Genomic DNA, 16235 nt, shown 5'->3' with positions numbered 1-16235 from the left:
ATTGCTGTCAGCCCTTGTAATTCCAGGAGATCTCCAGGCCGCTCCTGGAGGTTGGCAAGCACAGCTCTGATTTTATTGCTGGAGTAACTCTTCGCACTACTGGACTCTTGTTTAATTTTTCTGCAACACAATCGCAGAATATAATATGAGAATCAAGATAGGACGCAAAAACTGAAAACAACCTGGATTGATTCAGGGTCAAGGGCTGCTTCTGCGCCTGCGTCTAATTCGTTGCAGCGCTCTTCCTCCTTCGACCACTAGGGGAGCCACAACACAGATGAGACGGTCAGAGTGCTGCTGCGCTTGTGCCGGTCGTTGCGGCGCTCTTCCTCCTTCGACCACCAAGGGGCCACACCACATGAGACGGCCGGAGCTGCTGCTGCGCCTGCGCCATGTTTGTTGTGGCGTTCCTTCTCCTTCGACCACTAGGGGAGCAACAACACATGAGACGGCCGGGGCTGCTTCTGCGCTTGCGCTCTTCCTCCTTTGACCATTAGGGGGCGACTCAACACACGACTGGATAGAAGAGACGGCCTGGCGGGGACAGAGGGAGAACACGCACTGTGATTGGGTGGCGTGTCGGCCGTCACGCGGCCTCTCTTTATCCAATGAGCCCCAAGGAGACGCTTTCTCCCTCCCTAGCATCCGGCTCCTGCACATTTCCGGTTCCGGTCTAGAAGCTGCGACTTCTTGGGTGGGTGAGATGTGGCTTCTCCTGCCCTCTAATGTATTGACAGGGGTGGGTTGTTGACACAGAACAGGATGAGGCCTAGCTGGGAAGGGGGAGGAGAGAACCGGCCAGGGAGTGCCTGGAGGGGGGGAGCTTGGTGAAGGGCCCGCCTTGCCCCCCTAATGGGAGAGAAGGGCCCCCCCTTGGGGGTCCCCCTTGGGGGTCCTGGGTAGCCCTGCCTGCCCTTTTATCTTAAAATATACGAGAGGCAGTTTTTTGAGGGCGGAGGGGTTGAGGGGGAATCAACCGCCTTCCAAAAAACTCCTCATCTTCTCTAAGAACCAAAATTCATATTTTTAAGAGTCAGATTTTTGGGGATTGGAGGCATTATTTAAAAGAGGCTTTTGAGAACTAGCATATCTTTCTTCGAATTTTTTTGGGGGAGGTGGTCAAATCTGAGCCCCCCATTCCATAAAAATCCCCCTCTGCAACTAAGAGCAGAAAGTCATATTTTTAAGAGTTGGGTTTGACCTGTTGGGGATTGGCGGCATTATTTAAAAGAGAGGCTTTTGAGGACTAGCACATCTTCCTTGGAAGTTTTGGGGGGAGGAGAAATGTGAGCCCCCCTTCCATAAAAATCCTCTCTCCTCAATTCCTAAGAACCAAACCTCATATTTTTAAGATTTGTGGGATTGGAGGCATTTAAAAGAATTTTGAGGACTAGTGCATCTTTCTTTGAAGTTTTGCAGGGAGTGGAAATCTCTTCACAGGTGGAAGGCCTGTGGAATAAAAGCAGTGCGGCGGGGGGGGGGGGGAGTTAATTTTGGAGGATGGCATGCTTCAGATAGGCTTGGTTGGGAGGCTGGTTTTCAGGTCTGCATGCAAGGGTCCCCTTTCATACCATTGTCTGGAATAATCCAGTATACCAAGCATGTGGCAGAATAGAATGTATTGTTTTCTAAAAGACTGAGATATTTATGGTGGGTCCATAAACAATATTAATATAGCAATCTTTTTAAAAAATTGTACTATTCTTTGTAGCATTATGTGGAATAATCCTTGGTAAATAATTTCTCAAGTATGTGGCAGAGTAGAACATATACTTTTAAAAGGCTGTATTTTCCTTCTTTTCTTCCAAGTGTTTCTTACCCACTTTTAATATGGCTGGCACTACTGTGCAGTGTCACTGCTTAAATTGTTGGCTTGCTTTAATAACACATTTCGACATTGGCCCTGTTGGACAGACTGTTCTAGCATTGCTGCTCTGTAGGGTAATCTCTTATTCTCTTCCTCTGTTACTTGGATCAAAAGCTGCTGTGACAGTAGCTTATGAGTTAAGGTTTATTTAACTCTTTCTTGAGTGGAAAATGCTGACACTCTTTATAGCAGTAGAGAATAAAGATAGATTATGCACCTCCCTTCTGGGGCATTTTCTTCCCCTGAGCATGGCAAGCTATGGTTTTGGTTTCCAAAAACCTGAGTGGTGCTGGAGCATGCGGAGGTTAGGAGGAATGAGATGTTTGTCATTTAAGAGATTTGAATTAATTGTCTAGAAGCAGCTTGCTTTGAAAAGCTGCCATTTCAATTTGTCAGCCTGTAAAGCTGAGCGTGCACTTTCCTCCTCCTCCTCTCTAGCAGCAGTTAGCGAAGTGGGGTTTTTTTCATTTGTTGTTGGAATGCACACTCTGTTTAGTTCCAGGAACTGATTTCAAATGTCTTTAATTGCTATCTCAGACATTCAGCAGTGGGAAGTGGGTAGAGTTTCTTGTCTCCAAAAGGGGTTGGACTGTTAATTTAAAAAAGTAAAGGTAGTCGGTCCCCTGTGCAAGCACCGAGTCATTACTCACCCATGGGGGACGTCACATCATGATGTTTTCTTGGTAGACTTTTTATGGAGTGGTTTGCCATTGCCTTCCCTAGTCACCTACGCTTTACCCCCAGGAAACTGGGTACTCATTTTACCGATCTTGGAAGGATGGAAGGCTGAGTTAACCTTGAGCCAGCTATCTGAACCCGGCTCCCGCCAGGATCGAACTCAGGTCATGAGCAGAGCTTGGACTGCAGTACTGCAGCTTACCATTCTGTGCCACGGGGCTCTTACTGTTAATGTAATGGAGCTGAATTTGACTGGATGCCCCCCCCCCACCAATAGCAGTGCAATAGGAGTCAATAAACAGTGTCCATTTAAAAATAATGTATCCAGAAAGAAGATATTCTGTCTCCCTGTTGGTGTTGCCTGGCAACTGAAACCCTGTATGACCTAAAATGGATCTTACAAAACTTCTCTAAGAGGGATTAGTAAGTGGAGGCTCCTGAACCGAAGCTGCCTGATTCCCTTCCAAAGAGTCAACCTGTTTGCTGGCATCCTGGCAAAACTCTTAGGGGGAAGTCCCTCCTCCAGTGTCCTTTGCTTTTCAGGATTTTTCTTTATGACATGTAGACAGAGTAGAGATGTGAAGTCTTGGAGGGTGGGAACCTGGAAAATTTGGGGGAGGAAAATCCCCTGCAGTATTTTTTTCCAAGGAACAGAAGAAAGAAAAACAAACATCCTGAGGGGAACAACATCCCAGATTTATTAACTGGAAGAAACCCCAGCACCCATGGTAGATGAGTCATTCGATGACATTCTCTTGTCCACCTGGAATTTTCTCTAATATTCATACTGAGGCGAAAGCAGTGTCCATTTTCCCAGTGATAATCCCAAGATATCTGGTTCCTGACTAGCTTAAAGGATTATATTTGCAATTTACCCAACCATCACAAAGGGTGCTACATTCGGATAGTGAAGGCAGTGTGAGAGAAATTGCAGGTTGATGAAACGAAATCAGTAGCTTGTTGGATGGGAGATCCCCTTGTAGTAATTCCTTTCTCCCTCTGAGGCGGAGGACATCTTGGGTTGTTTCCTTTTGCCCAATCAGGGAGGCAGGAAGTCAAAAAAATAGCTCTTCCTCTTCCTCTTGGAGCCTAGGAACGCCCCCTTGTTCCAGTTCTTTCCTGCCTCCAGGGAGAGCAGTTGTGGCTACAGTTTTCTCTGTCAGCCCACAGTCCTGTCTTTTTTGTCTTCTTTGTTCTAGCTCTAGTTTTTTCCTTCCCTCTTCCTCTCTTATTCTTCTCTACTCTACCTTTCTTATCTCTACTCCTCCCCCCCCCTCCTCAACTCTTTTTTTCTCTGGGCCCAAGTCTATCAAGACGATGGAGTCCAGGGACTCCGAAGATAGCTTTATGGAGGGTGAGGAGGGAAGCTCACCAACGGCCGCATCGGCGGCAGAATCGGCTGCTGTACCCGGGTACCGTCTTGCCGCCCAGGCTTGAACGGCATCCCGGCACCTTTCCGGCTGCAAAGCCGCGTACTTCTTCAAAAAAATCGCGACGCAAGCAGAAGGACTCCCAGGCATCAGGGCCAGTCGAGCAGGCCACCAGCAGCCCGTTAGATGCAGCCGCGGTTTTGGCGGGAAACCAAGATGGCGCCCGCGCCGATTCCCGCGCGGCTCCCAGTGCCGTGGTCGCCAACCTCCAGCCGGGAGAGTGCCCTGCAGGCCCTTCTACAGTGACGTGGCCTCTGCAGTCGATCGGCACCGGAGCCCATGGGACGGGTAATGTACAGGGCGACCTCGGTTCCCTCCTGAGAGGCGAGTTCATGTCCTTTCTACAGACCATGCGGGAAGAGATTTTTCATTGGTGCCAACCCCCTCCCGAGGCAACAAGCCAGTCTTCCTCCCTGCCTCCTTCCCCCCCCAGTAAAGTGCGGCGTACATCCTGCCAGTGGCCTACCAAGGCAGCCCAAAAAGCACACCCAATCCCGGCCAGAGATGGGGATATTGTTGTAGGGGGGGGAGCCTACTCTGATAGCGAGGAGGGTGAAGAAAGGGAGTTCCTTTCAGAAGAAGAGGAGGAGGAAGAAGTCATTATGCCTGACCAGTCAAACAGGCTGTTTAAATCAGAGGACTATCCATACCTTCTGAGTAAGGCTCTGGCTGCCCTAGAGCTTCAGGAGAAACGAGGAGGGGAAGAGGCATCTAGTGGTACCAGTAGGGATTCTTCAAGACCCAGAGGGTGTAAAGAATTTTTCCCAAGGGGTGACACCCAGGAGAAGGTCTTCCCTTTTCCGGAATATTTTGAAAGACAATTAAAAGCAGAATGGGTCTCCCCTGCCTCTAGCAAACAATGCTCAAGCGCCCTTAAAAAACTGTATGCATTACCTTCTTATGCATCTGAGTTTTTACAGGTTCCTCGAATTGATGCCCCGGTGGCGGCGCTTCAGTCACCTGGGCTGTTGTCGGAAGATGGCCAAGGCTCAGTCAGAGACAATCTGGATAGGAAGGCCGAAGCGGCACTCAAGAGAGCGCATGAAGCAGCAGCCATGGCGATTAGAGCATCTTCCACCGCGTCCATCGTGTCCCGGGCGGCAGTAGTCTGGCTGCGCAAGTTAATCCAGCTGCTACCTGAAAATCAAAAGCGTCTGTTAGAAGGGGCTAGTAGAGTCTTAAAAGCAACCACCTTCACGGCAGATGCTACTCTGGATGCTCTCACCTTCTCGTCCAGAGCCATTGCCTCTGCGGCAGTGGCTAGAAGGCTTCTCTGGTTGCGCGCATGGCCAGCTGACATCAGATCCAAATTTATCCTGATGGCGTACCCCTTCCAGGGGGATAAACTGTTTGGAGATGCCCTGGAAAAGGTTCTCATCGAGACCAAAGACAAGAAAAAAGCCTTACCCAAGTCGGTGAGACGGTATGACAAACGACCCTTCAATAACCAGTCCTTTTGTACACACCATTCCTTGGCGAGACCACGTCCAGATTCCAAACGGTCCTCCTGGAGTGCCAACAAACAATCGTTCAAGAGAGCTAACTTCGGTTTCAGGTCTAACAGACAACACCAACAACGAGGGGAAAGGCAGGACTTCGACTCCAAAACTCAGAAGTCCTGACTCACGGCCGCTTCCGGTGGGGGGAAGACTACAGTTCTTTCTCCAATCCTGGGTGGACTCCAAGGCGGATGCCTGGACACTGGAAGTAATCTCAAAGGGTTACTCCATAGAGTTCAAGTCGCACCCACCGGATCGCTTTCTGTCATCCCCCCTACGCCGAAACCCTCAAAGGAGATCCATCACCTTAAACGCGGTACAACATCTCCTGAACATCCAAGCAGTCGAACCTGTACCTCGTCAAGAGCAAGGCTCCGGTGTTTACTCCCTATTCTTCACCGTGCCAAAAAGAAACGGAGACTGGAGGGCCATTTTGGACTTAAAGTTCGTAAACCGTTTCATAAAGCTGAGGCACTTTCGCATGGAGACTCTAAGATCTATCGCGGAGTCACTACGACCCAAAGAATTCCTCACCTCCATAGACCTCACAGAGGCATACTTACACATTCCGGTTCATCAGGCCCATCGCAGATTCCTGAGGTTTCATGTGAATGGTCTCCACCTTCAGTTCAAAGCCCTCCCATTCGGACTTGCCACAGCTCCCAGGTTGTTCTCCAAGATCCTGATCAACCCCATCGTTCGACTGCGGGAGAGGGGGATTCATATACATCCCTACTTAGACGACCTGCTACTCAGAGAAAGCTCCAGGGAAAAGGTGGCGGCCGACACACAGACCACGGTTCTCTACCTGCAAGCGCACGGTTTCTTGATCAACTTATCAAAATGTTCTCTTCAGCCTTCTCAAAGACTGCTTCATCTAGGAATGTTGGTCGACACCAGGAAGGGTCGTTTTTACCTACCACCGGAGAAGATCCAGAAAACCAAGGAGATGACCGCTCTGGTGCTGAGCCGCAGCTCCGTTTCTCTGATGTCGCTCTCCAAGTTGATGGGAACCCTCGTAGCGAACTGCGAGGCCCTGGACTGGGGCCGTCTGCACACACGGGAACTCGTGTCCTTCCTCAGACCGTTCCAATCTCTTATTGCACTAAGATGCGATCGACAACTCACAGTGCCCTTGAAGGTCAAGTCCAGCCTCAGATGGTGGACCTCAGCACCCAACCTGCGGCGGGGGAAGTCGTTCCTCAATCCTCCCAGGCTGCAACTATTCACCGATGCCAGTCTCACCGGCTGGGGGGCAGTTCTGAAAAACCGACCTGCTCAGGGTACGTGGTCTCCGGAAGAGACTGTCCTGCCAATCAATCTCCTGGAAGTCAGAGCCATTCGCCTTGCTCTCGCTTTCTTCAGCCAAGACCTCGTCGGCAAGGATGTTCTGGTACGAACCGACAACGTCTCAGCCAAGGCATATATCAACCATCAGGGGGGCACTCGGTCCCCCAAGCTGCACAGAGAGGCCATGAAGATCTTACACTGGGCGGAAGCCAATCTCCTCTCTCTGCAAGCCGAACACATCAGGGGCGTGACCAACATTCAAGCGGACTGGCTCAGCAGGCAGTCCATCCACCCAGGGGAGTGGACACTCAAGAAGGAGGTTTTCCATATGATTGCGGAACGTTTCGGGACACCGATCATGGACCTGTTTGCCACTCCTGCGAACTGTCAAGTTCCGAGGTTTCTCTCCAGGTTCCTGTACCCCCAGGCAGAAGGGATAGACGCTCTCTCTACTCGGTGGCCCAAGGGGCTACTGTACGCCTTTCCACCGATCCCGGTTCTTCCCAAACTTCTACGGCGGATAGCGGAACGTCAAGCGGAGGTAATCCTAGTGGCTCCATGGTGGCCTCGGAGACCCTGGTTCTCCACGATACAGGCACTGACGATTTCCCCTCCGATGCAGCTACCAACGGTACCAGATCTTCTGCATCAGGGCCCGGTGTGGCATCCCCATCCAGAATGGATGTGTCTGACCGCGTGGAGATTGAGAGGCAGTACCTTACCAGATTGAGGTACCCTCCGCAGGTGATCCTTACCCTCCTGGCGTCTAGGAAGAAATCAACTATTAGGCTATATAACACCACCTGGAAGGCCTTTGCTCGCTGGGCTAGGAGGAAGAAGGTTAATCCTCTGCGCCCATCCATCGTTATGATCCTGGACTTTCTCCAGCAGGGCCTGGAAGCTGGACTCAAGCCGGCCACTCTCCGCAAGCAGGTAGCGGCTCTGTCTTCGGTCTTTCCTGTCCTGGAAGGTTGTCGACTCTCCCGGCATCCTCACATCCAACGCTTCCTCAGGGGTGCGACCTTGCTAAGCCCCCCAGTTGTTCATCGTTTCCCTACTTGGAGGCTTCACGTTGTCTTATCGGCCTTAACCAGGCCCCCGTTTGAACCTCTCCATTCAATTTCCTTGAGATGGCTAACCATCAAGACTATTTTCCTGGTAGCTGTCACGTCAGTGAGGCGGATCTCGGAACTGGGGGCTCTGTCAATCAAGCCCAACCTGTGCATTTTTCACCGGGATAAAGTGGTTCTCAGGACTGACCCCACCTTTGTTCCCAAATCCTGTTCCAGATTCCATAGGACTCAGGAGATCAATCTGCCATCTTTCTGCCCTAACCCTTCTCATCCTAAGGAAAGGGACTGGCATACCCTCGACGTTCGTAGAGTCCTCAAGTCGTACCTATCTAGGACTGAATCTATCAGGTGTTCCGACTCGCTCTTCATCAATATTTCTCCTCCCAACCAAGGGAAAAAGATGTCCTCGGCAGCCATTGGGAGGAACATTCGGTCCTGCATCACGGAAGCGTACAAGGCGTGCAACAGAGAAGTGCCTCAGGGAATTACTGCTCATTCGGCAAGAAGCACGGCAACTAACGCAGCATTCCTCAAGGACGCCTCCGTGGAAGAGGTTTGCAAGGCAGCCACCTGGTCATCAATTTCCACATTTGTCAGACACTACAAAATGAACATTTTCAATTCAGCGGACGCTGCCTTCGGAAGGAGAGTTCTCCAGCACGTGATGTTCGACGGGGAGCCTCTCCCACCCGGAGAAGACTAACTGCTTTGGGAGTACCCAAGATGTCCTCCGCCTCAGAGGGAGAACGGACCTTTGGACACTTACCGTGAAGGGTCCTTCTCCTCTGAGTGCAGGAGGACATCTTGCCCCTCCCAGGCTCCCCCGTCTCCTGTTACTCCTCTCTGATACTTCCTTATAAACGACACCTTTCCGGCTGGAATTTTCTGTCTCTCCTTCCACTCTCAACATGCCGCAGTCGTTTTTTCTCACTGTTTTTTACTTAACATAGTTCTGCACACCGACTAAGTTTTTTCCTTTTTCGGGTCGGGTGCAAGTTTTTTCTTCTTGAAAGTTCTAGTATTTGATAGTTTTTTCTTCTACTGCTTTGTGGAGTCACCAGAACTGGAACAAGGGGGCGTTCCTAGGCTCCAAGAGGAAGAGGAAGAGCTATTTTTTTGACTTCCTGCCTCCCTGATTGGGCAAAAGGAAACAACCCAAGATGTCCTCCTGCACTCAGAGGAGAAGGACCCTTCACGGTAAGTGTCCAAAGGTCCGTTTTTCATTCCCTATTACAGTCACATGTCAGACCCATAATAACTTGAGAGGGGGGAAAGCCTAGTTAATGAAACCAGAAATGGTGGAGAGTTGAGTTCTTGGGTCATTTCTGTTCTCTATAAAAGGGTCAGAAATGTATTCTCCTACTTGCTTCTAACAGCAGTGAGGTTCTGTACGGAATACAATGGTGCTGTCTAGCGGAAAGAGCTTCCCTGTTTTGGAGGGCATGCACTCAAGTTGGAACTTTTCCTCTCACAATCCAAATTCTCGAGTGAACCTGTAGAGAAATATTTTACCATATCTCGTTTATAACTCGGCAGGTGAAGTGCTGAGGCCTACACGCAACCATCTTGTGGGCCCACAGCCAGCTCCTAGGAAGCCCTGAGCAGAACTGGAGTTTTAGCTGTGGATTACAATTCTAACCCAATTCTGACTCTTCCTTCATCTAGGCTATTGCCTTTACTCAAGCAACTGAGCCAGTCCCTCCTAATCAATTTATGGGCAGTTGGTGGAAAGAAGGACATCTCTTTTGACTGCCTCCCCAAGTTTTTGCTCTGTGAGTATATATTATATATATTTCAATTTATATAACGCCCATCCCCAGGGGCTCTGGGCAGTGAACAGTTTAAAATCAATAAAAACAAGAAAACAATACTAAAATCAATACACAAACCAATAATGAAATAAATTAACCAAGTGCCGTGGTGGGGAGTGTCGGTTTTGTGTGTAGCTATGCTGTTTGCCTGAAGATCCTTTGCTGTGAATCTTATATTTGTGACTGTTGAGACACACTCATGTTTTTCAGGGGCTCTTTCCTAGTTAAAGAAACCTTAGACTTTAATCAGAAGGGTTAGTTGACTACCATATTGAGTGGGCAGTTGCGTTTGCTTAAAGCTAAATTTTCAGGAAATTCATTCATTTATTATTTGTAGTCCATCTTTCTTGAGGAGACTCCAGGAGGATTACACTAATGTAAATCGATATGATCAATAGGATGATACGTCTAATAAGCAATGTAATAGGACTGGGATGGCAGACATTTGCAATAAAGCTGTTGTCTGAACGAAGAATAAGCATTAAACACAACCTGTTAAACAATGCAGAGCACGGCATTAGAGCAGTAGAAATGCCATGCATTTTGCTGGATTGACCTGTTACACTGTGGCTCTGTTTCCTTTATAAAAATGCCCTCCTGAATAATTCTGATTTTCTCAGTTTGTGAAACGCCAGGAGTGTGGGAGTCTTCCTGACCTGTTCAGGCCATTCCACAATGAATTGTTGTGGAGGAAAAATAACATACTGCCTCCATTAAGCTGCTCGTAGTAGATTCCGTTGGTTGGAGTGGAGTTTTTCAGTGTCCAGAGCGGCTGGGAAATGCCTTGATAATGTCCAGGCAAATTGGCCTTTTTCCCCTTCCCAAGCAAACTCCTTTAAGAATGGAGACAGGACCAGTGATAATTGGTGTGTAGGACAGCACAGCCTTCTTGCATGTGTGTGTCTTGAATTGATTTATCAGTTCTGTTCAAGGATTAGAATGTTAGAGCGCTTCCTCTGCATTAAAACTGTATCCTTCGCTCTTACTCCCAAGAAGCTTTACTTTCTGGCGTGTGCTTTCTCTTCCTGTGCCTCTGCACGGAATCACTTGGTCTGGGTGTGCCTCTTGATTGGGTGGACTCATGCAGAGGTTTAATGGGCAGCCTCTGAAAGTGGATAATTTTGCTGAGATCTGGTGTCTGTCCAATCATATTCAATACACGGGTGGTCTTCACCCCTCAGCCAAGGAAGTTAAGGCTAGATCTGTGGGGTAATGAAGGAAGACAACAGGCACCCTCTCTTGAGGGCAGATAATTTGGGTTCAGAAGGCTTTCTTAGTTCTAGCAGTATACCACTGTTCCCTGGCCCAGATTCCAGGAAGCTGTTTCAGTTGCTTACATGTGGCCAGTCTTTTCCTACTGTCACTGCGCACTTGATACCTAATGAAGTAAATAATGCCATTAATGGTCAAAGCCGTGGAGCATTCTGCATGTGCATTGGGAAGTCACTTTGGTTAATTTCCTTCTTTTCCTCCTCTGGCTCTAATATGTGTGTGTTCCCCCTCTTCCCTGAACAGCTTGGTGAAGGCAGGATGTGGCACGAAGCCCGAAAGCATGAGCGGAAGCTCCGGGGAATGATGGTGGATTACAAGAAGCGAGCCGAGCGTCGACGAGAGTATTATGAAAAGATAGTAAGTGTGGTGGAAGTATGGGGGAAAGGATAGCAAGTGTGGGGTAATTACGGGGGAAAATCTTCCTATATGTCCACTTCCCTCTTGCATGTCTGACAGAAAACCATCACAAACAGTAAGATGATGCTCACTTAAAATATACATAATTGTTAGAAAAGAGAAAGGAAACTGAATAGGTGGGTTAAAAAGCAAGAAAATTAAAGTGCTTGGAGAGATTTAAATGGACTGTGCACTATATAAAGAGAGAAAGAAGGGGTGTGTGTGGTTATTCAGTTTCCTTTTCTATGGATTGATGTTTATATTGCAAATTTTCTGAAATACTGACCATGTAATGGACTATCTTGCACATGAATCTGATACTAAAAAGTTTTTCTTCTTTCTTTGTATTTTTGAAAACTTAACAAAACTTATCTTATAAAAATAAATGATCACAAACAGAGCGCATCAGGACATAAGTGAGTGTGTGATGTTTCACTGTTCTCTCCATGGAGATAGATCAAGATGGGTAGCCGTGTTAGTCTGTCTGCAGCAGTAGAAAAGAGCAGGAGTCCAGTAGCGCCTTTAAGACTAACAAAATTTGTGGCAGGGGATGAGCTTTTGTGAGTCACAGCTCGCTTCTTCAGATACCAAGAGTCCAGTAGCACCTATAAGACTAACAAAATTTGTGGCAGGGGATGAGCTTTTGTGAGTCACAGCTCACTTCTTCAGATACCCAGAGTCCAGTAGCACCTATAAGACTAACAAAATTTGTGGCAGGGGATGAGCTTTCGTGAGTCACAGCTCACTTCTTCAGATATTTGATATCAGATATCTGAAGAAAATCTTCCTATATGTCCACTTCCCTCTTGCATGTCTGACAGAACACCCTTAATGATCAGATATCTGATATCAGTGAGCTGTGGCTCACGAAAGCTCCTACCCTACCACAGATTTTGTTAGTCTTATAGGTGCTACTGGACTCTTGCCCTTTTCACTATTCTCTGTTACTGATGATGATGTTGCTGTGCAGCAGATAGCTTCAGAGCATTCAATAGGATGGTTCCCTTGATTTTATTTCTACCCCAGCATCCTCAGTTTTTTACAGTCTAAAACTTGGTGACTTCGCCAGTGTATATCAGATGGAGGCAACGCGGGGGGGAAAGTGTTAATGGGAGATGCCAAGGATTGAACTTGGGCCCTCGTATTTGCAACGGTTTTGCCGTAGCACTCAGCTGCGGCTCCTCCATAGGCAACTGCATTTGGGGACTGCTGGTTCTTTCTGGTGTCACTGAGATGTTTAAGATAGTCACATGATTTATCTGGGATGGATGGCATTCCCTAAATCTTGAATGTGTACTGGCCCATGTAGATAAAAGGGGGAAAGAGAGATTCATTTCCCCCAAGAGTTAGCACTTTGAATTGTAATTTAGACTGGAGAAAAGGAAGGATCTTTAACTCGCGCGAACTTGTTCATGCCAAAGTCCCAGCAGCTCCCAAATTCCTGCTGTCCTGATCAAAGCTGTAGTTCTCTCCTGTTTCTTTTCTTATGAATATAGGGAATTGACTTATCCTGAATGGGACCATTGGTTCATCATTCCTAGCACTAGTGTGGTGTAGTGGTTAGTATCAGGTTAAGAGATCCCCATTCAAACCCCTAGTCTGCCATAGAATCTCATTCGGAGACTAGGCCAGTTACTTTTCTAACCTATCTCACTGTGTGGCACCTGTGAGGATATAATGGAGGGACGAATGACGTTCTAAGCCACTCTGGGACCTCAGTAGGGAGAAAAGGGGCGGTGGGGGGGGGCAGGCGGGAATAAATACACAGACAGTATTGTCTACTCTAACTGGCCGTGGCTGTCCAGGGTCCCAGGCAGACATGTCTTTTTCAGCTCCTGCTATCTAAATCTTTTTAACGGGAGCTGCCAGAGACTGGCATTAGACCGTCCGGAGTTAACCAACATGGTGGTATTTGACTGACTGTAGCAATTGCTATTTAAATGCCTATGAAGAAGTGAATGGACGAAACAGGATTGGACAACATATGCCAGCAAAACCCGTAGGCGTGGATGTTTGGGGCACGGTAGATGTGCAAGACTTCTGCAGGCAACTGATTCAGAACGGAGATTCATTCATTCATGATCCGAGCTGGATGCCTGTGTGCATTTCTAATTCATTATACTGGGATTGATTTTTGTTCTACAGAAATTGTATTGAACCTCGATTATATGTATTGTTTGTAATATATGTATTTTTGTAATGAATCTTTACTGAATGATTTTGTATAAAATACAACCTTAGATTCTGTGATTTGCCCCACCAGTTAGTTAAATTGATTACATTTATATCTTGACTTTGCACAATTTTCTAGCACTTTGCATTTTTTATATATATATATAAAAAACAACAACAACAACAAAATTGACCTAGATATTGTACTTCGGGAAGGCTCTTGTTGTTGGTTGTTCTTCTTATTCCTGAAGCAGCTGTTTTTGTATTTAGAGACTGGATAGGGGCTTTACACTTGTAAAGCCTGTGCCCTAGCACTGAGCTGTAACCCCTATCCAAGCCCCCCGCCATGTTTGAGAGAAAGGGAGGGCAAAGTGGATTTTACAGTGCATTGCTCTGGCTTTAGCTAAACTTGTGATCATTCTCTCTGTTTAAGCGTTTGCAAGCTCTTCATATCCAATGCTTCTCTTCTAGAAAAAGGACCCAGCTCAGTTTCTGCAGGTTCACGGCCGGGCGTGTAAGGTCCACTTGGATTCTGCCGTGGCTCTTGCGGCTGAAAGTCCCGTCAATATGTAAGTCGTGTTCCTTGTCTACCGGCTTTGCTTTCAGAGGGGCACCTTGTCTGCTGAAGATCAATGAATCTCGCCTGCCCCAGATTTTTGTGATTTCTAAGGCATCCAAGCATTTTGGGGAAACGTATTAACCTTCCTTTGATGTTTTTGTTCCTTTGCAGGATGCCGTGGCAGGGGGACACCAACAATATGATTGACCGGTTTGATGTACGAGCTCACCTGGACTACATTCCTATGTACACCCCTCCGTTGCTAAACCCAATGTAAGGTTTTTGCTGAGAGTTCTGAGACAAACCATCTCTTGCTTCAGTTTCGGGGTGGGGGGGTTGTATGATAAAATAGTTCACTGGATGAGAAGATAAAACAAAAATAGTTTCAAAATTGTGTAAGGTTTTATTAGGCACAGGGGAGTCACCGAGAGAATTTTTGAAGGAATATTGGGAAATAGATATTCAAAGTAAATTTAGGGATGAAGAGTGGGAAATGATGTTTAGGTTACCTCCCTTAGTTACTACATCTAGGTTAATGCAGGAGCAAGGTCTGAAGATGATACAGAAATGGTACTATACACCGGTTAAGTTATATTATATTTCAAAATCGGGGAGTAAAAATTGTTGGAGGAAATGTGGAGAATGGGGAACGTTCAGTCACATGTGGTGGAACTGTCCTTTAGTAAAAAAGTTTTGGGATCAAATTGGTATGGAAATGTCGAGGATATTGAGAAGAAGGGTAAGCATATCTAAAGCAATGGCACTTATTAATTTGGATGGAATAGGGTGAAGGTTAAGAGAGGAATCTAAGTGGATAAATTTGATGTTAGTAGCAGCAAGACAGGTTATAGCAAGGAATTGGAAAGAAGCTGAGGAACTGACGATTAATCACTGGAGGGGAAATATGAATAATATAATAGTTTTAGAGTACCTTACGATGAAGATACGTAGAATGAATGGGTTAAAGGTTAGGGAACAAGAGGAGAATTGGTTTAGAAGGATGGTGGGGTACTTAGAAACGTTTAAACAATTTGAGATGATTAGTCGGTTAATAGGAAATTGAGAGGTTAATTTAATTATAAGGCTAAGTGGAATGAGTTGTACAGGGAGTAATTGTGAACATGAAATAATATTGTATGGAATAATATTTATGTATCTACCGCCTGGAGGTCCCTACACGGGTGATGTTGGTGACGGGTTGTTATATTCGGAATAAAACAATAAAGTATTTTATAAAAAAAAAATAGTTCACTGGAGCCTTGAAGCAAGGAAAAGGAGTCTGGAAAAACAGGGGATGTGGCTCTTTTCATCTTGCAAAGATAAAGCAACTGAGTGTTAAGCGCAGAGGTTACCTTCATCTTTTTTAAAAATATTTTTTATTAATAATGGTATTTATCGCTGTGGTACGGAGCACAAAAATATTTGACTTTACAACCTGTAACCTAACACAATAGCTTACACAGCTTGTGTTATTCATTATGAAACTTTTTGTTGCCAACGTTAACCGTAACTACAGTATTTAATTAACACTATTTACAGATCGAAAATAGAACGGTATATTTGTTTTGGCAATTGCAACTCCTCGTTATTGATATGTTCAAAAAAGGGCCACCATTTTTCATAAAACTTAGTTGACCTTGAAGACGTGGCATCTCTTTGCAAACTGTCTGTGATTTTTTTCCAATAATAAATCGATCCCATACTTCCGATAGCCATTGTTTTAATGGGGGGGGGTGTGTGCTTGGTTATTCCAATGCGAGGCAGGGAGTGACTTTGCTACTACCAGTAGGCTATTAATTAGATCTCGCCTTAGTGCTGGAATCTCAATATCATGCCACAACCCTTCGTCTTTTTCAAACATCTCCGTGACCGTGAGGTCTAGGAATATTTTGAAAAGTAAAGTTTTGGGGATTGTACTGAACTCAAAGTCAGTACTAGCTTTGAGCAAGGTGGGATCAGCATGAAACATGGATGTGTTCTTGCCAGTCTTTTTGTACACACCTTGGCCTTCTAATCCCGGTCCCTGCCTCTCCCTCCTCCAGCTCGCCGGAACAGGAATCGGATGAGAGGAAATGCAACTACGAACGATACAGAGGCTTGGTGCAGAATGACTTTGCTGGCAGTAAGTCCCCCCTCCTTGACTTTCCTCGCATTTGACGTTGAGAGGGAGGCCTTTTGGGGAGGGAAG

At 46.7% G+C, this 16235-nt stretch overlaps 1 protein-coding gene across 1 annotated transcript in view; it reads left to right on the top strand.

Annotated features, from left to right (window-relative positions):
• The first annotated feature begins 602 nt into the window (after positions 1–602).
• CLASRP (CLK4 associating serine/arginine rich protein) overlaps positions 603–16235 on the top strand; it is a 36581-nt gene continuing 20948 nt past the window's right edge. Inside the window, exons 1-6 of the mRNA XM_054998750.1 lie at positions 603–694; positions 9503–9609; positions 11164–11277; positions 13960–14057; positions 14219–14320; positions 16090–16169. Coding sequence (XP_054854725.1) covers positions 11179–11277; positions 13960–14057; positions 14219–14320; positions 16090–16169 — 379 coding nt within the window. The 5' untranslated portion in view covers positions 603–694; positions 9503–9609; positions 11164–11178. The remainder of the gene's footprint in view (positions 695–9502; positions 9610–11163; positions 11278–13959; positions 14058–14218; positions 14321–16089; positions 16170–16235) is intronic.

Source organism: Eublepharis macularius, chromosome 15 (genome assembly GCF_028583425.1).
Source record: "Eublepharis macularius isolate TG4126 chromosome 15, MPM_Emac_v1.0, whole genome shotgun sequence".
In the NCBI taxonomy this organism is placed as follows: Eukaryota; Metazoa; Chordata; class Lepidosauria; order Squamata; family Eublepharidae; genus Eublepharis; species Eublepharis macularius.
This window is presented reverse-complemented; position numbering and strand designations above follow the sequence as displayed.